Source organism: Acanthaster planci, linkage group LG13, assembly GCF_054643075.1.
Source record: "Acanthaster planci isolate LZ-2023a linkage group LG13, COTS_SCS, whole genome shotgun sequence".
Lineage (NCBI taxonomy): Eukaryota > Metazoa > Echinodermata > Asteroidea > Valvatida > Acanthasteridae > Acanthaster > Acanthaster planci.
The window spans coordinates 6,998,598-7,019,310 of NC_141789.1; the positions used below are offsets into that span (position 1 = coordinate 6,998,598).

At 40.4% G+C, this 20,713-nt stretch overlaps 1 protein-coding gene across 2 annotated transcripts in view; it reads left to right on the plus strand.

Moving 5' to 3' along the window:
• Positions 1 to 15,548, plus strand: part of LOC110989484 (D(3) dopamine receptor-like) — a 63,730-nt gene extending 48,182 nt beyond the window's left edge. The window contains exon 2 of one of the 2 annotated variants that reach the window (XR_015427461.1): positions 13,235 to 13,371. Coding sequence is in view for 1 of the 2 variants with exons in the window: in XM_022253888.2 (XP_022109580.2) it covers positions 13,235 to 14,197 (963 nt within the window). In the remaining variant the exon portion in view is untranslated. Of the gene's footprint in view, positions 1 to 13,234 lie in introns of both variants that reach the window. The other variant, XM_022253888.2, reaches the window with a different exon arrangement.
• The last annotated feature ends 5,165 nt before the right edge of the window (positions 15,549 to 20,713 follow it).

The window sequence follows — 20,713 nt, forward strand, 5'->3', positions numbered from 1 at the left end:
TATCTCCTTAAGTATATATCCAATTGGGTTCAAACCTTACATATATCTTGAAAAGGAAGTGCTTTGGTGAAATTTTTACCTGAATGTAATGATGACGTCATCAGGAAACAAGTCACATTTAAAGTGCACACACCTCAAAGCACTGTATTTCCTGTAGTACATGTCCGATTGGGTTCAAATCTTGCAGAAAAAGCCCTCTGTTTTGTTATCAGACAGATAAGCTCTAGTTTCTTCTTCCGACCCAAATCTCCTTTGTTTAGAGCATGTTTTTGCTACCCAAGACTTTGGTCCCTTAGCAATTTTGGATCTTTATCCAACTTACGTCAATGAACAACCCTTATGCACAGAGGATCTCAGATCAATGACGTTATGGTGACGTCATCAGCTGATTTATTATTCATTTTTTAAATATTTATTTCAGCCCATTGACTTTGTACGCTTTTTTCAACAGCCAGACCTCATGACTCTGGTCAATCTTACTGATTTCATGTTTGGGCACACTCGTACTCCACCACGTAAGGAGGGCCCCAGAACAAAATCGTCATAATGACATAATCAGGGGTCACGTGGCATGAGATTAAAGGTGCAGTATTTCTCCAGAGGGATTGTACACGGTGTTTTTTTACAAAGTGGTGTTATCGATCTGAATGACTTTGGGGTTCTCAACTTCAGCCAAGGATTACTATGAGAACGACAGAAAAATCGTACTTTTTGGTTTGCATTTGATTACAAATATACTCTAGTATTTAAATATGAAGTAATATTTTGAAAAAAGGTTTGACCTAGACGCAAATCACATGACAGTGATTTAAAGGTACAGTTTATCTGCGTGAGGTTTTAGCCCATTGACTTTGTACACGTGTTCGAGGCACTATTTTAGTCTCTTAGCAATCTTCAATCATCATCAAACTTACACCTAGCACAGACCCTAATAGCAAATAATTTTCAAATGTAGTGACGTCATCATCATCATCATATGATTTTTTAACGTAATTTAAAATCTTCGTTTTTCCCATAGACTTTGTACACAGATTTGAAGGTGTATTTTCTTTGCTTAGCAATCTTCAATCTGTCTTAAAATTATGCCAAGCACAGACACTGAGGCAAATATTCTATCCAAAAAATGACGTAATGGTGACGTAGTCATTTAAATCAGTTTGGAATTTTTGAATCTCTATATTTTCCCGAAGACTTTGTATGCAGATTTGAAGGCATATTTTCTTCGGTTAGCGACCTTTCATCTGGATCAAAGTTATACCAAGCACAGATACTCCAGAAGAGATCCTGGCAAATTAGTGACGTTGCCATTACGTCATCATGAGGCTAGTCACATGACATTAAATGTGCTATCTTCAAAGCACTATATACCGTGAAGAACATGTCCGATTGGGTTCAAACCTTATCCAAATATGGTAGTATCCCAATTGAAGGATTGCCCTTTTCTTGAGGGCAAAAGAAAATGCGAAAAAGCCCTTTGCTCTGTCCTTAAGACGGACAAAACTTCTAGTTCAAGATTTTTCCCCAAAGGTTTTGTAAACGTTTTTCAACAGCCAGACTTGCAGACTGTTCTCTATCTGACTCGATGGATGTCATTTCGGGATCCTGAGCCCTGCAGTTTGAGAGGGTTTAGCAAAGAACTGTCATGATGACGTCATCACGTGATTTATTGTTGAATTTAGAATATTTAAATTTTCTCCATAGGTTTTGTACACTTTTTAAGTCAAAGACTAATGCACTCATACACCTGAGTGACGTTGTATTGGGAGCATAGGTATTCCATCATTCTGTGGGGCTGTCAAAATGAAATCGTCATGGTGGCGTCATCAGGGGTTAGGTGACATGAGACTAAATTTGCAGGCTCCTCCGTAGGTTTTGTACACGTTTTTCTACTACGCAATGTTATCGGTCATAATGAGAGTATTCCTGAACTTCGGCTGAGGATTACTATGAAAACGAAAGAAGGATCTATATTTTTGTCTTCGTTTGATTACAAATATACCCAAGAGTCCGAATATCAAATAATATTTCATATTTTTTCAATATAAATGCAAATCACGTAACGTGACTTTAAAGTTGAAGTTTTTCTGCGTTGGTTTTGTGCATGTTTTTCGAGCGTTAAAGACTAGTGCACTCAAAGTCACTCAAATGTATATTTGAGTGACTTTTTATTAGGATTATGGTAGTCCAACACTCTGTGGGGCCCTCAAAATAAAATTGTCACGTTAGTATGATCCCGAGTCATGACATGAGATTAAACCTGCATATTTCTCCATATGTTTTGTACATGTTTTTCTACTAATGACTGAGTATTCGTCATCTTCGACTTAAGATTACTATGGGAAGGAAAGAGAACTCAAAATTCGTTCGGCTATAGATATACCCAAGAGTGAAAATATCAAGTAGTATTTCAAACTTTTTTTAGTTTGACCGCAAATCACGTGACATGTACTTAAAGGAGAGTTTTTCTTCGTGTGTTTAAGCCCATTGACTTTGTACATGTTTTCAGGACAGTATTATGGTAACTTCAACATCGGTGATCGTTTTCAGTTACAGCCAAGAAAGACCCTGATACAAGAATTATTCCAGATTGATGACGTCATAATGACGCCACCTTGTGATTTTTTAGCTAATTTTATTTTTCCCCATTAAACAACGTGAAATCTGGAACAGTTCTGTGGTTGTTGCTGTAACAACCACTATTTCTAGTTGATTTTGGGAATATTAATTTTTTTTGCCATAGGGTTTGTACACGTTTTCTCCCTTCAATCGACTTTGGCAGTTTACTAATTCTGATAGGCTCCAGACTTGGTAGGTACTCAGACATTAATTCAAGGATGATCCTAGAAGAAGTTCATCATGATGACGTCATCACGAGATATATTTTTGGACTTTCAATATTTAATATTTTGCCATAGGTTTTGTACACTTTTTTACGACAGTCTGTTTTCCAGTTAAATGAGTGAGTAGTCCTCCCCTTCGCCGGAGAATTTCCACCAAAACGAATCAGAAATCAGACTAAATTTTGTTCGATTACAAATATACCCAAGAGTTAAAAATTTCTAACAATATTTCATAAAAATATGTCAGTTTAAACAGAAATCATGAGACATCAACTTAAAGGAGCAGTTTCTCTGCATGTGTTTCAGCCAATTGATTTTGTACATGTTTTGAAGCCACCGTCATAGTAACTTCGCGATGTTTGATTGTTATCATGGTGATAGCCCAACAAACCCTCATACAACAATTATTCTAAATGGACGACGTCATAAGAACATCACCATCTGATTTATTATTACTTTTCAGTATTTATTTCAGCCCATTCACTTTGTACCCGTTTTCAAGCCCCGATTTTGGTAACTTCCCGATGTTTGATTGTTATCGAAATTACAGCCTACAAGGAACCTGATAAAAAAATTTCAAATTTATTGCGTCATGATGACTTTGTCACCTATTTTATTATTAATTTTTGGATATTTAGTTTTCCCTTTAAGTTTTAAACACGTTTTACACACAGCCAGTCTGCGGCACCCTGGTCGATCTGACGTATTTCACTTATGTACACTCGAAGTCCATCATGGAGAGAGGCTCCGAGGAAAAAAAATGTCAAAATGACATCATCAGGGGTCACGTGACATCAGATTAAAGCTGCCGTTTTTTCCCTAGGTTTTGTACACGTTTTACTACTGAAAACTCATGAGTGAGTATCGTTAACGTAGACTCAAGATCACTAAGAGAACGAAAGAGAATTGATATATGTTACGCTCAGCTTTTTTATTTAAAATATACCCAAGAGTCTAAATAAATATCAAGTAATATTTCATGAAATGTTTTCAGTTTAAACTCTAATCAGGTGACATGACTTTGAAGGAGCAGTTTTTCTGCATTGGTGTTTTTAGCCCTTTGACTTTGTACATGTTTTTAAACCACAATTTTAGTGATTTTGCAATGTTTGATCGTTATCACATTGATAGCCAACAAAAACCTAATACAAAAATTATTCCGAGTGGATGATGGCATGATGATGTCGTCATCTTATTTTTTATTGATTTTTCAACATTTATTTCAGCCCCTTGATTTTGACCCCTGACCTACTTTTCCCCTGACCGACTCGCCCCCGGCCAACTCGCGCCCTAAGTTATCCAAGCACGTATGGCCTGCCCATTCACCATTTAATAAAAAACACAATCAGTCAGAGATGGAATCGGTGATTGCTGCCCTTAAAAATAGGTTCTGGGGTTTGCAGCGGACACTGAAAGTTGAGAATTATGACAGTTAAACTGTTCAAAGCTTGGTGGATATTCCCTTTCTGTTGCGCCACAACACCCACACTCTACCATATTAATTAACTTTGCGGACTATTTCGGATAAAAAAAGGTACATAATGGCATAATGTCCGGCGACGCAAACCTAGGGAAGTGTTAAGGAGACATGATTTATGACGAAGGAGTAAATTATAATTATTCTAGTCAGGTATAACTAGATAGGGAAACACCAAATGGAAATTGACAAGTTTGGAATGTCTTCTCAACTACATCACATCGTTTAATTAAAAAAGCTACCCGAAGAGTATACATTAAGTTACTAGTAAAAAAATTAAAAACACTCTCAAAGATATTAAATGCCAAAAAAAGGAAGCAAAATACGAATATTACGAGTTGAAATCACTCCCAAAAATATGAAGAAAATAAATTTAAACATTTTGGGTCGACTCTTTCAGCGCTTGTCTGAACTGGGTACATAACAACAGAACTGGATATCAGGTCCCTACAACAAGATTCGCCTACTTGTAAGTGATTAGTGGTGATGTCCAAATATCCATCACGTCCGTGAATCGTTCGTGTCGCGTCGTTGGTTAGAACATTGGTATTTTTTAATACATTGGGCTGGCCATATTTGCTTGACGTTCCTAGGGGCGAGTCGGTCAGGGGGCAAGTGGATCTGACACCGGTTTTCCAACCACCATGCCTGTTCAAACTCGAAAACTGAGAAATTCTGGGAAGCCTGTGCCAATGTTTCCCTGCATTACGTTTATTCAAGATGACGTTATATTTCGGCAGCATGCAGTGCAAAAGTGTCATTTACCAAATGCTAAAATGTAAAAGTGGACAAAATTAATTTTCAACAAGTTAATCGCGCTCCTGGGGTTGGGTCCAAGTTAACTCAGGGTGGGTCCGAGTTGGTCGTAGGTCCGAGTTAGTTTTGGGTCCGAGTTGGTTTTGGTCCGAGTTGACTCGAAACCCTGAAACCCACCAGGCCAAGCAACATAATCGCGTCCCCCTCGGACTTACATACCACTGTCGAAACGTCCCGGTACGCAATGTTCTTATCAAACATTTTCATACACTCTGACATGATGCGGCCAGATGATTTTTCCGCGTTCATTCAGAACTGAATCTGCTTGCCCTGAAGAAGGTACTCAGTTACCGAAAGCTCGGTAATCACATATTCCAAAGCACTGATTTTATATTATATTCTTGTCAATAGGATTGGCAAGTTGCTGAGGACATTTGCGTATGGTTCACGAGGTTCCGGACAAGTACCCGCCACGCACTGTCGAAGTCGTTAATTTCCAAACGTTGAATATGGGGAACCCCACCTTCTGGTGACAACACTGCTCCTATGGTGCAGTGGCTAGCGTCTGTTTACAGAATAATAGCGGTGTTCCCCACCATTTTAATGTGGGGAAACGATTAACATAAATAAATTATGATTTCGTTTAATAATTCACTAACTGGACCAGTGGAGGGCGATCGTGTACTTACTGCTAAAGTCAATTGCCAAAAGGTAGCCAGCTGCATATGGAAATTAATCTAAAAATAGAGCTGTATCCATGCAGAGGAGGGATATGTCTGCAACGACTTAAATTTTTGGCTGGTAGAAACGAGTCGAAAAGAAAAAGTAGTTGGGTTTGGAAGGGGAAGAATGTGAGGGGTCTTCGTAATGGCCTCTCTTGTGAACCCTAAGACACACCGCGGCTGGTGCAGATTGCTTGCTTCCTCCCATGCGACTGCGGGAACGATTATCAATGTGATTCTAATCAAAACTGTTTTACAATAAATCAGCACATCTGAAGCTACTGGACGCCTGCTTCTCTGGAGTATTACTCTGGTGCTTTTATTCGTCGCAAGTGGGACCAGACCCGGTTGTCAAATCTGACATGTTCACTACGTGCATGTCAAGCTGAGCACCCAGCAGCACAACTTCGCGCATACTACAGTAGCGCAACACCGGTACCGTAACCAGTGTGTCTTTGCAGTGCTCGAACGCCGTCTGACATGACAGTCAGCCGACTAAGTGAAAGCCTTCCTGACTCTTTGTTTGCGTGGGTGTGAAGAGGACGATCGATTGCGGCAAAGTCTGTGATAAAGAGGGGATAGTAAGACGCAAGACCCAGGAAACTCCGGACCTCCCGTCAGGTTCGCTGGTTGCGGCCAGATTCTGATGACAGGAACTTTCTCTTTGTCTGTTCTTACCCCCTCGGCCGACACCACATCATCCAGATAGGACACTTCCGCTCATGAAAATGTCACACTTCTTGGGTGGCCAGTCTCTGGTAGTGCTCCCAAAACCGGTAGTCCGGTAGTCCATGCAAAAAAGCGAACAGAGCCGTCCTTCCTGGCGAGCAACCACAGGTGAGGACCACGGGATACTAGAGGGCTCAATTACACCCTGGTGCACCATTTGGTCTACCTGTTCCTATGCCTCCCGCCGTTTATAGAGCAGTAGCCTCCTCGGTGGAGGCCGTATTGATTTTATGCGGGACCAACTTTGTCCACCCAAGCCTGCCGTTTGGACCACTGAACGCCTCCAAAAACTTAGAGAGAAGCTCTGCCAGCCTTGGAGCGTCGACTCCAGCAGCCCGCAGCACCTCGACCAAAGAGGTCCTGCACTTCCTCTTGGGCTCTTTTCCTCTTCCCAGATTGGCTGAAGGGTAACGCTGGGCAGCTCTTGGCTCGACCACGTCAAAGTCATCTGTCGGTGAGAACAACACTAGCTGTGTCCCCATATAGACCGTCACGTGGTCAGCTTTTAGATTGAAGACCCTCACCGGTACAGTTCAATTTTTGTGTCAACCGAAATGGTGGCAACCGTAATTTGACAACTCTCTGTTGCATCCAAGCTGGGATAAACCACCCTCACCATCGCCGCGTTGGCTGATGACCCCCGGAATGATAGCCTCGTGTCAGGCTGGCACCACTATGTTATTGTCACTTGCCCCCTTCTAGTGGAACTGTCTTCCCGTTGATAATGACCGCCGTTGTCGCCCAACTCGCAGTGGTATTTATATGGGAGATAGGTGCCCAGAATCACCTCCGGTTCGATGTTGGCATGATTTATGAGCTGCTCCCCGGCCTGCAAGTTGGCCAAACCTTTTGCTGCCATGGAGCTGCCATCTGGCATTCTCAAAGAAATTAGCTTGGTTTCTCCACCTGGGGCAAGGCATTGAACACCCGCTCCGACTTCAACCTCACTGCTGCTCCGGTGTCTCCAAAGTAACGAACCGCCTTCCTGGCTACTTTATCCGTCGACAGTTTCCCCGAATTTTTCCCACTATGGCTGATGATGTCACTTCGCACTCCCAAATGACGTGGTAGCATTTGTGGCAGTTGTTGGCTTCTTGGCTGCCACAAGAACCACGGCCTTGTTCAACTGAGTTGACTTTATTTGATCTATGTCCAGTTACCTCAGAGTTGTTCCCCAATATTCTCCTTGTACAGAAGCACTGGCCGAAAGGGAGTGATTCGTACGGTAACCGACGATTCCTTCTTGTTTACACCACCTCGGCAACAACCTAGGCTAGTTTGTGACGGCCAAGTGGCTGAGTAGCGTAACAAACCTGTCCTCTCGGCTGAGCTTTAGCGGTTGCAAGTAAAAAACGTCTGGTCGACAGGGGGACAGTGACGCTAGTAACAGTGTAACAATACATTGCTCTCTGTCTTCTTTGTTCTCGTACGCATCCACGACCTTTGACTGAAGGTGACGATGTTTTAAGCCGCCTTGGCTGGTTTTAGAAGCATCCTCTATGTACCTCAGGAACTTGTCACCATTTGAAGTTGCGACGATTTCCATCGCAGATTTCTGTGTTCCTGTCTACCACGTAGGGCGAAATTCAATCAATCAAATACACCAGTGTGTTGAGAAGCTGGGTGGGATTGCAACTGCCGAGAACACTCTTCTGCCACAGTGACTCTTCCTCCTCGACCGTAATCTCCTCCGCTTGTTTGCGACGTATTCCCAAACCTGCCTTAGCTCAATCCATCAAGAGTCATCAGCTGTAGGAAATCTGGAGCCGACAAGAACTTATAGCTTTTGCCTTTCAACTCATAATGAAGCTGAACGCAGATCACCATCTCATGAAGCGCCCCCCCCGGTAGTCTTCACCAATCTTCTGAAAATGAGCGGAGGCATTAACGCTGTTCTCGAATGACTGTTACGTGTATTCAGCAACTGGGAGAAGGTCAATCCGTGACCTATATCATCAAGTACACGTGTATGGAGTGCCTTTTATACAATATTACACATCACATATGAATCGAGTAATTAAGCTCATCGTGATGTTCGGTGATGCATCACAGACATCTTTCATGTTGCGAAACATCTGCCAATCGCGAAACGAATCAACAGCCCACTGGCTTTTCCGTTCCGTACTCTCAGCAAATCTGTAAATGGAAAATATTAATTAACATTTAAAGACGTTACGCGCTATACAGCAGATTCTCCCTTTCTTAACCCTTATATTTAGCCTTTTTAGACACAAAAAAGCTCTTAAAAAGCTTGCCGAGAATTAGGAATCTTGAGAAAAACTTTTATTGAAATCATCACAATAAATAAATAAACAAACAGCTACATGTACTTTCTTCTGCCAATGTCCACCATTTCCGAGTCTCCTTTGGGTCCTTATATTGTTTTTAGTTCCTTGCAACGTCTGTAAGGGTAGCACATCCCGGTTTTTCATCTGCTTAAGCGACCATGATTGCTGCCAATAGCTCGTCATCAGAAATGACACTTTTTTTTTATGTTTTATTTTGAAGTGGGAAAGGATGTCTTTTCTGTATTTAATGCATGTATCTGACACGCTGGCGGAATCTGCAGTGTCCGAGCGAAATGTGCTTTGCCGTTAAGGAAAATATTACAATCACTTTAAGAACTAGCCATGTTTTCACCTTGGTGTTCAGAACAAAATTGGCATAGGTGCCATTTGAATCAACCTATTTTATGTACTCAGATTGTAGCTGGAGCGTAAAAACACCATAGAACAAAAACAACAATGTAGCTTACGTAACTGTCCCAGCATATCGCTAGATATCACTTGAAGATTGTATTTGCACACATTCGGTAACGGCGTTTTTTTCCACTTACACAAAAACACGACATTCACATAAACAGTCAAGGCGAGTTTTCAAAGGGTGCAGCACCCAGCACGCTGTTCGGGGTGAGAGTGCCCTCAGGCTTTTCCCTCGGGCCATTCTCACCCACGAACGGCGCACTACTCGTGTTATTATCCTCAACCTGAGTGCCAGGGGCATCGCTTTCTCCGCCTCACTCCAATTGTTGATCGCCGCAACTCTCTCGAAATAGATTAGGTAGTTGGACCATGGCCCCGTCAAACTTATCTGGAATCATCACTTGTCTCCGAGCCTTTGTCTCTGGAAGCCTAGCTTCTGAGGAAACTTGTTGCACGATTACCGGGTCCGCTTCCACAAGTACAGGTGTGGTACCGCCCCCAATTACTTCAGTAACTGGTAGTTGTGCGCCCTTGACGTGTTGGCGAGGCATGGCTGACGGCCCCTCCACCGTTGACTTTTGTGGAGCAGCTCTGGTGGCTCCCCTTTGTCTTATTTAGGAAAACTGGCGGGTCACTGAAAGTATAGCCTCTCCCCGGCTGTCTCGACAGGCGTATCTTGGCAAGGTTCTAAGTGGAACGGAGCTACTGCCGTGGTGCTGCATGGAATACGGGGTGATCCTCCGGGGAGTCTCGCCTGCACTTCTTCAGTGTAAATTTTTCTGGTTGAATCAAAGCCCTTACTTCCTTGACAAATGCAGTTTGACTGTGTTCCACATGGAATATTAAATGTTTTGTCCGCCGCCACACCGTCAGCAGCATAGTAAGAAGGGGATACAAATCAATAATTGCTGAAAAATGCTACGGGAAATATATCCCTTTCCCTGTGAATGGCTTCTAAGGTTGATTTTGAGTCCCAATAAATGGAAACGTTTATCAACAGAATGTGTGGCCTGTTATCTTCCAGGTCTTATCAAATTCGCTGTCAGAATACGCGTGTATGGAAGGGGTTGCTCAAAGTTTTCCATAATGATGGTATTTCGTTCTTGTATTTGTTATTTTTTTTCACACATTTAATTCCAACTTGTTATCAAGGTGGTTTACCTTAAAAGAGGGATAACAATTTGAGCTTCAAAGCTCAGTTTGAACAGAGATACCCTTCGCTTAAGCTGCTGATTAACCAACAAGTCTCATATAGTTTTAGAAAACTGGTGTGATGGTAACACTTGACCTTTTCTAGATAAATTTGGAACACCTAAATATGTATAGAAATACGATAGCAATTTGTGAAAATTCTGGCACACTCGTGAGTATGAAAATGGTGATCGCTTAAAGCAAACTTTAAGGTAAGTTTAAAACATTTTTGAGCGTTTGCTTTTTTACTACTCATGTTCCTTTTATTATTTTTGCTCAGTCTCATTCATTCGGAATTAATAAGATAACCGAACCTGCCACTGTGAACTACAGTTTTTTAATTGATTTATTACGTCAGCACAGAGAGCAAATTTTGCAAAATCCTTACTTGTATCTGACAGGCATCGCCATCTCTTGACACAGCGTAACTTATAAAAATTCATTCAACAAACTCTCAGTTGAAAATAAGGACTCGCACATATGAAACTTTACCAAAAAGAGGCATAAGATGCCAAAATCTGGGATAGTTATTGATCACGTTAAATGGACTTCCAGCTTTTCACGTTCTAAGATGCTTTGCCGTTGCTTCCGCTGGGCAGTCAAGCGAGTTTTATATCAACAACTACATCTGAAAGTTAATTATACTTAGAATATTGTGCCCGGTTTCAAAGATTAAGTTAAGAAAAGCACGGCAGCAACAAGGCCTTGAACAAACCAAATTAAGTTTCATAGACTCTACCAACATGATGATGAAGGTCACGAAAAAAGGCAGGGATCATTCCACGGTAAAAATCCTGCGACAGGATTCCTAATACTTTTTCCACGTGAATCGCATAACTGTATAAGACCAACCAAAACACTGAGTTAAAAAAGGTTAGATAAATAACATTTTGTATAGCTGTTCGGTGAAAATTTGCCTAAAGGATTGAATCAAGACGACAGATAACAGTTACACGCTAACCGTCCGCAAGCAGCACATGCCCACCTTCTTCCTGTCTGTTATCCAAAAATTATCCATCCCACTACCTTTATTTCCTAACATGATATTGCAGACCTTCATCGGTTGGGTCGATCTGTATTGCAAAATTTCTAAACAATGCATGACATTTTCCATTTACAAAAGGATCAACCTTAACGGGCATTTTCACCCTGAAAAACTCTTCCCATAGCATTTTTCATTGATACAAAAAGTTAAATTTACCCTTCTCACACCACCATCGCTTCCTTTTTGCGTGAATATAATTCTATTTTATTTATTTTTTTTATAATTCTGAGAGTTTCTGAACAAGCCACACTTGTAAAAACTTGAAAAATGTTGAAACTATTCAATAATTCCTTCTTGGCTATACATCAGGGGAATCTATTTTGTAACTAGTGCACATTGATATATTTTATTATGCATTATTCATTTGACCTTTCTTCAGAAAATGTCAAAATGTACTAGAAACCAAGTATATCACTTGTAGGCTACAAAGAAACTGGGCACCTTTGGAGAAAAATTTCCCTTCTTACTATATTTCCCATACTTACTTCAATTTGTTATAGTTCTGATGTGTTCGATTCAAGAATTTTTCAATGTTTCTGTCCACAGAAATGTGAGTGTTGGATTCCACCAGAGTCCTAAGCATTTTACGTGTTTCATGATATTAACGCCCCAAATATTGATTTCCACAATGATACAGTTTGATTGAATGGATAAAAGTGCAACTCTCCGTGTTTCAAATGAACGCTTTTATTTAAAGAAATAACAATTTGCTAAAAAAAAAATGAATCACAAGACTTTTCATTTTGAGATTTATGTCATTTCGAGTGCTCTTTTGGCGTTGTGTTTAAATCAATATCCACAAGCAAAGAAAACAAAGGGCATCCAGGCTTTCCTGTACCCCTGCCACAACAAAATTCTTTGTTTCAAATTTCTTTGTTGATATAGCATGTTTTTCCATTTATCATACATGTATTTGATTTTTCTTCAAATTTTAACCCTTGTAAAGTGAAACTTTATGGCTGTATGTACCGGGAACTGAGGTGGACCCTGAAAAGAATTTTATAAACAATCCTGTTTTTCTTCGGGAATATTGGTATCCTTTTCCATTTTCCCTCTTAGACTATTATCTGATATAGACATTTTCCAAACAAATATAATAACCAAAGCCAACGAACCAACCTCAAAGGTTCAACGCGATGGTGACTGACGACAGCCATTATATTCTCGTGTACTTCCTTTTAGTTTCTAAACAGTCAAACTTTGTATACGTTTCCAAAAATGCACAGAAAATTTGCAGTTCAATTTTTTGGGCAATTTAAATTAGACCATTTGTATGAGAACTTTGATGTCTTCAAATTCGTTTGTAAAGGCCGAATTCGAACACAATGCTATTTCTGAAGTACTTGTATTCCGACTGGTCTTTCTCTTCTTTTCTTGTTCGTGGCTATTTTGGAAACATAACTATTGACAGATTATTTCATTCACTGCCAAATTTTGAAGTGCTGTTAATATGTTGAAAAGAAAGGATAATAACGTTCATTTCAACCTGTTGTCGATTCTGAAATTCTCAAAGTGATATCTCATTTAGCAGATATAACGGCACATATTGAACAGTGACATTTTGCATGTATTATATACCCACGCAAATACGCCACTGAACTATCGGTATGTGATGAAGTAGTAAAGTTTCAGAAACAAAAACAATAATTATTGATATAAGAATACATTCATTATGTATTCAACCAGTTCTCATGAAATAAATTTCAATTCTGATTCAATGGTAAAGGTAAACATGTCAACGTGTCCTTTCTTTATCTCTGTTTTATTCACAGGTGCGTGGCCACTGGGGATTTGGACTTCCATTGTGTGTAATCTATCTAGCTTTAGATGTAATGCTGTGTACTGCCTCTATTATTCATCTTTGTGCTATTGCTGTCAACCGCTATCTAGCCGTAACCTTCCCACTTCACTTCTCACGAGAAAGAGTGAACTCTCGTCCACGGATTCTTGGAACTATTGTACCTGTGTGGATGGTATCACTGGCTATATCTATTCCTCTCTTCGTTCAAGGATTTTTGGACCCTGATAGTACATTACAAAATGAAGGGCGTGATTGCGGGTATTTTAATTCCACGTTCATCGTCTACTCTTCCATGTGTTCATTCTATGTGCCGCTGGCGGTTATGATCGTGGTGGACTGGAGAGCCGTCAGGAAGCTTCGCGGAAGAAAAAAAGCTGTGGAATTTGGAGAACCTTCTCCTCGAACCCCCATTCAGCAGGTTAACAGCAACTCAACAACTGTCAGCTGTGGAGACTCCCCGGCACATGACAACCCTACGGCAAATGGTAGTAAAAGTGTTGATGCAATCAGAAAAAGATCACTTCGAATAACATTCTGTGCTGGAGTGAAAAAGTCCAGTGTTGGTTACGGAAGTACCCAAACAGAAGCAATTAAAACAAGACAACGGTGGATGACAAGCAAGAGAGAACGTCGTGCAGCCAAAACACTTGTGGTTGTGTTTGTGTGTTTTATTGTTCTATGGCTACCTTTCTTCGTCGTTCACCTCATGAGTGGTGTTTGCTCGTCGTGTCACCCACCCAATGAACTTTTCATTGTGTTTACTTGGCTTGGCTATATTTCTTCAGCAGTTAACCCGTGCATATACACGTGTTTTAATTTAGACTTCCGACGAGCATTTATGCGGATCATAACATGTGACAAGCACCCTAGACGTGTGTCACGACATGCTGATCTTACAACTACCCATACTCTACGGACAAGCTTACGATCATAACTGCATGATGTTCTACGGTTTCAAGCCTTGGTAAAATTACAGTGCGGATGAGCATCACTGAAGGACAAGATATTTTAGTGAAATGAATTTTAGGGTCTAGTTTCCAGTCAAGAAAGTTTGAGACATCTGGACTGGTACAATACATTTTAGGTTCGACGTAAGACAAGTAATGTAACGTTTTCTCAAAGTCAAATATTAAATATACTTACCGCGTGCTCACACTCTGACGCAGTATCGCAGTCTTCTAGTCACAGGAAACTTGTGTGATTCCCCAGAGACGAAAAACTTTTGGCTGTATTATGTTTGCCTTGTTTCAAAATACAATCGAAAGTCTATGCAAAATACTTGGATGAAAACCCGTACAATGAATATTTGTAATAGTTCATTTTGCAATCTATGTTGGTGACTTCTACGGCACCTATAACGCAAGTGCAGTAACACATCTGATACAAAACGGATTTCGGTCATCGGGATTCAAGTATTAATATTATAAGCATACTGTTAAAAAGGGTAAGATTTCTCACAACCTGAAATATATGTGGCTCGCATGATTTCTTCCTCAGCCGTGTCACGTAATTTGCAGCTTTCGAGGTTATTAATTTCTGCACGCTGGCTGTCGTAATACAAATAATTTATTTTAGTTACCTAATAATGCTTCAAATTACTTATAACTGGTATCACAAGCATTGTGTATTTTACTACTTGATTGCATCCATCTTGAAGTACCAGGCGTCTTTCACCGAAAATGTACGGGTATAGCGTAATTTGTTAGAAGTATCGATACGCCCATTACAAAAATCTGCAAAATAAGATGTACGTATATTTGGACTTTCTTTTTTTTCCCAAAATATCTTGGAAATAACAGATTTCTTTCTTTAAATAAACTTTAGTAGATTCCTACATTTGAAAGTCCATAACACGTCAAGAAACTTAAAATAACAATAGTCGCGGAATCGTATAGATGAGAAGTAGGTCATTATATTAAAACCAGCCAGTTAACGGGTCCAGCCTACGCAAACTATAGCCTTACAATCAAAATGTTACTTAAAAAAAAATTAACATGTTATAAAATTCTCAAATTTTCTGACCCTCGCTTCAGGAATCTTACGAAGTAATATATCCGTCTTGTGTACGAATAGAAAAATGGGGCTTCGAATAAGTAAGATAGTGGTACAATTGTTTCTTTGTTTTGTCTCATTTATAGGTATTAAATTAGTTCACTCTCAATGTTCCCTACCGTAATTTCCATCGTCAACCATACAGAGAAAACATGTCAGATCTCTTTCTTCTTTTACTTGTGACAGATAACCTAAACAAAAAAAAATCCACATATGTCTACAGGTTCGCTGGACCTTTTTTAATACCCTTGCATTCTGCTAATTTAAATATATGCTGACTTGTGAATCTGCAATGAATCTGCAAGAACGTATTTATCAGCCCCACAAATTTCTGTTGTGTCAAATGTATGATAAGTGACCCAATTAAAGCTGATGCGTGTTTTTTAAATTAAGCTTGTGGTCATGTGAATTTCATTTCTATATTGCGGAAGTTAGAACGTTTGTTAAAAACCTACCCTGGACTTGGCGGATGTGTATTTGCAAATGCAGCCGTTAGTATGGTCATGAGCACAACAACTTCTCACTCCTTGTCTCCCAGATTTTTGACATTGCAGTCATATCACTTTTGCCAATACCTTACCTCCTTTTATGATCTCTTAGCTCTGAGAAGATGTTGATTCCAGGTGTATTTCTGCTTTTGAGGCTTCTGTCACTTCCTCCACGGCGGGAGGTTTTGAACTTCTCTGCTCCAATAGGATGGGACTTGGTATTTGTAGTTGTGGAGGTTTTCTGCAGCACTTGGCTCATCGGTTGAGTACTGCAGTGTTTCCCATGAGCGTCTGACATGAAGGAACCCAATCCTACAGGATTGGGTATTTTCGATGCCTTTCCACTTTTTCATATCCAGTTTTTGTGTACTTTTCAGCATTCCATGGATCCTGAAGTTCTACTTGTTTTGCTTATACCTGATGTACTTGTTACCCAGAGTGATCTTTTCTTGCCGTGCACCCCAAGCACATTTTCACCTCATTGAGTTCAGCACCTCTTTGACGACCTCGGAGACGTTTGAAATGGAAAGACAACAGCGTGACAGCCTGTGTCGCTGCTTTGAAAGCCAGAGGCTGTAAAGAAGGAAGAAGGAGACGAAAACAGAAGCAGTTATAAAAGCGGTTCTCAACAGGACATGGCAAAATTTCAATGCGTCTGATAAACTGAAGTGGGTGTTGGAGCAAAAATGAACGTGTTAACCTGACAACAAAGCAGGCCCTGCATTTGAGTTCGATTCAATGTCCTGGCGCCCCATCTTGGCTGTTACCTTTTGTTGATGCGCCTCGGACACAAAATGATTCACCTGTATGTTGTAAATATGTCATTTACGACCACTTACAAACATCAAATTTCCTCCGTGTTCAACTCGTTCTTGTTGGGGACTTTACCGCCGTCAGTGGTGATTAAATGTGAGGGCTTCAAGGAAGTACCTGGCAATTTTGGGTCTAGCTGCATCAATGACAATTCTCTTTCCTTGCCATCCATCTCTGCATTTTCAAGTTAGCCATCGTAAGTTTCTGATTTAAAAAGTATTTTTCACTTCCTTTCAAGGATTGCCCAAAGGGTAAGGAGCTTTAAATGTCCCACTGATTTTTATATTACGGTGTAGTAGCCTCCAATGATCAACATCCGGTTGTGGTCATCAAACACTTTAAATGCACTTGCTGCCACCAGCGCCCACGAAAACCTTTGATTAGCGTCATTGTGAAACTGCGTAACTGCTGTTAAGGAAAAATTAATTAAAGCATGTACCAGCACTGTGCTGCAGTACAATGTGAGGGAAGAGCTCCAGAACATAATAAAGTTTATGAACAGCAGCAAATGTTTATTTCCAGTGATTTTGCCTACTGGTTAAATTAGAAAAATATTAAATTTCGTTAAATAGAAACAGACATTTTAAATAAAAAACCAACGTACAAAAATCTGCTATATGTTTAATAATTACATTTTATGTTTGCAGTTTATCGTAATAGCAGTATTCATAATCTTCAATTAAACCGCGGCAAAAATCGGTGTCTATAAACCGATCAGCATCGAATCTATTGTATTTCTTGTCGCTTTTGGCGGCAGCTAAAAAGTCATACGCTATTTGTTACTTCTTTGGGATAATTTGCACAGTTTGCACCGGTTTTTCCTTCTCTTATGTTCACAAATAAAAGCTCCACAGCATTTGACATATAGATGTCTTTGTTTCTTATCCTCACAGATTGAAGAGCCTCTGCATTGGATTCATAGGTTTCTTTCTTTGCCGTTGGGACACTTACTCCGATTATAAATAAATCAATATTTATTATAAAAAATAAATAATAAATTGCCAACTCATTACAACTGATACGGTTGTATCGCATAATTCCAAATCTTTTTCTTTTTGGCATTTATTACAAAATTTTGTCTCCCTCTTAATATCGATGTTGCATAAATTGATTTTTTCTCTTTTTTATTCACATTAAAAAGTATGACACAGGCGGCTTAGTATTTAACTCAGTTAAACATCGCGATCAAAGCAGTCTGATTGCAGTAAGCACTGAATTAAATTTCTGAGTAATGCCTGCCACTGAAAGCGATTCGACTTAAGGCACATGTACTGCTATACCTAGATTTTTGGTGATATTTAATAAACTGATCTGAGGCACAATCGTGAACAATAAACAACGTGTTTACGACATCAAACGGCTTTTCAGTAAGGATCCTCGGCATTGTCTGTGTTTTTATTCACTTTATCGTGCCCGTTTAAAGTCAACTGGTAAGTCAACGTCTCTTTAAAACTCGAGGGATAAAAATGGTCCGTGATCGGACGGCACGTCCAACGGAATGGCATATCTGTTCTTCTACGCGTCGGCGATGGATTTATCTTTACAATTGTTGGGCTGCTTCGTTTTTATAGCCTGTGTCCAGTCGCAACTTTGCCACAATTAAACGTTCCTAGCCAAAATAAGCCATATTTTAGTTTGTTTTATCGGCAGCCAATTGTCTTTACAATTGTGAATTACGTCTGCATTGCCATTTTATTGCCGTGACTGATATTGATTGAGTTCTGAAATTAAGTAACGCACGAGGTTGTTCTATTGGTATCTCGAGTTTAAATGCCATTTTTGCAGCTGGTACAACATCGTCGTACTCAATGCAGGAAATTTGACGTTTATCTTGTGACCTGCAGCGTTTGTGTTCAGGTACGTGTAATAGTGACCTCAGGTTTTTCGCTTTTGTTCGCGCGTGGTATTTTTAACCCGACGGCTTGGGGCTCAGTTTTTTGTTTATTGACTCACCATGTTTTATTATAGACAGTTATATATTCTAAACCATTTACCTCCAAATTGCAAACACAAATGAAATAGCGATCAGTGATACACCCACTGCGAAAAGTACGTTTTCATATTTGCCAATAAATCACGCTTGTGAAACATTTCGTAGCTCATTTCGTTAAATACCTCTTGGATCTCTAAAACCATGTCACCCAAGTGATCAATGTCGGCTCGAAAGTCACCTAGCATAGATTTGATGTTTCGAACATCGTATGGGGCGTCGGTCTCCATGAGTCTGTCTATGGGATGTGCTCAACTACGTCCCGTGGTTCTGGTCTTCCCAACGTAACAACATTTGCTAAATAGATTTTGGAATGCTCGACACCCCTCTTGAGCCGTTTCTCAGCATGTAACCAGTGCAGGTGCTTCTTATGCAAATTTGGCAGTGACTCGAGAGCTATTTTTAGACATTCTCCTTCAGCGTTGCGGCAGTGTATCACAACTGGCACTTTCAGCTCATCTTTGTGCTGATCGTGGCTATGCAGAACATGGCTATACACCCTCTGAAGCCTTCACTGTCGAGGTCAAGGCCAGTGAAGAATGAATCTACGCTTTCAAGTGTCCGGAGACTTGGAACAACCTATCAAGGTGGCTGTGGTAGTCTGCAAGTGCCAGTTGAGGAATCGTTCCATAATAGGAGGCGCTGTAGGAATCTCCACTGGAACAATGCAGATACGCACATAGAGTATTGTAAGTTTTATTCAAAAATCGTAGGTGTGCTTCTATAATTATCGTGCGACTCCCAAGCACAGGATTCTTCCAGGATAAATGCTGAATATTCGTCTCCCAACTGATGCTGGCAAACGATATCCAGAAGTTCATTGCAATTCTTTATCTGATTACACATGAGCTCCTGATGGGGGTCCACCTTTCTGACCAACTCATGAAGATCAGGCTCGGGAACGAATGGGCCGTGGCGCTGGACGTGAGGGGCAATTTCCCACCGTTGTTGGCAGGGAAGAATGGGAACACCCAGGTTGAGGACAAGCTTGTTTCTTGTCACTTAGTTTTTCTGGGGATGCAGCTGCTTCAGAATCGCCTTGGGGTTCTGGTCCGGGCAAGCCATCCGACCCGGCCGAAGCTGATGAGCAAGGGAGGATAGTTCTAAAAGGGGTAACTCGAGTTTTCATCACTTTCTCAGTGTAATCTGGTACAAAGTCTGCTTCTTCCATTTTTTCCTATTATTTCATCAATTAGTACAAAAATCACGTATTTAGAATTCTCTGTTTCTTTCACAAATACAATATCATGATATTCTGAAAAATGGGAAGGGGTTTGCTAATTCTTCTGCTCCTCGTTGCAACTGTTTTAAGAGGCAAGTTAAGCGTAAACATTAGATTACATTACCTCTCAACTTGTCCGTTGGAACTAGGATCGTAACGTGTAGTGCGTGTTCCTAGCTATGTTCAACATGTCGCAAACGGCCTGGAAGAGAGAACTCTGGAAAATTACTGCCTTGATCGGAATGAATCTGTAGGGGATCATCCGAATCTCGAAACCAAATTATCAACCTAGCAACGCCTTCCGCCTCATGGTCTGGGAAATGGTAGTCTTCAATACAGTTTGTGAATTGGCAGACAAGCATGAAAATATATTTTTTTCCCTGACTTCAAAGGGTTAAAGGGGCCTAGGATGTCGAGATGTATGTAAGACATGGCCCACTTTCGATTTTTACACGGCCTTTTCCCCATTACATTCTGTGCAAGATCTGACATAAAGAGAAACATCAGCATTCAATCCATACCAGTGGGCAGTGTGCCTTCTCTTTTGTTGCGTTCCTGTAATGACTGGATGACCGGCCAGTTTAACCAATTTCTTCAGCAGTCAACCCGTGCATATACACGTGTTTTAATTTAGACTTCCGACGAGCATTTATGCGGATCATAACATGTGACAAGCACCCTAGACGTGTGTCACGACATGCCGATCTTACAACTACCCATACTCTACGGACAAGCTTACGATCATAACTGCATGATGTTCTACGGTTTCAAGCCTTGGTAAAATTACAGTGCGGATGAGCGTCACTGAAGGACAAGATATTTTAGTGAAATGAATTTAAGGGTCTAGTTTCCAGTCAAGAAAGTTTGAGACATCTGGACTGGTAC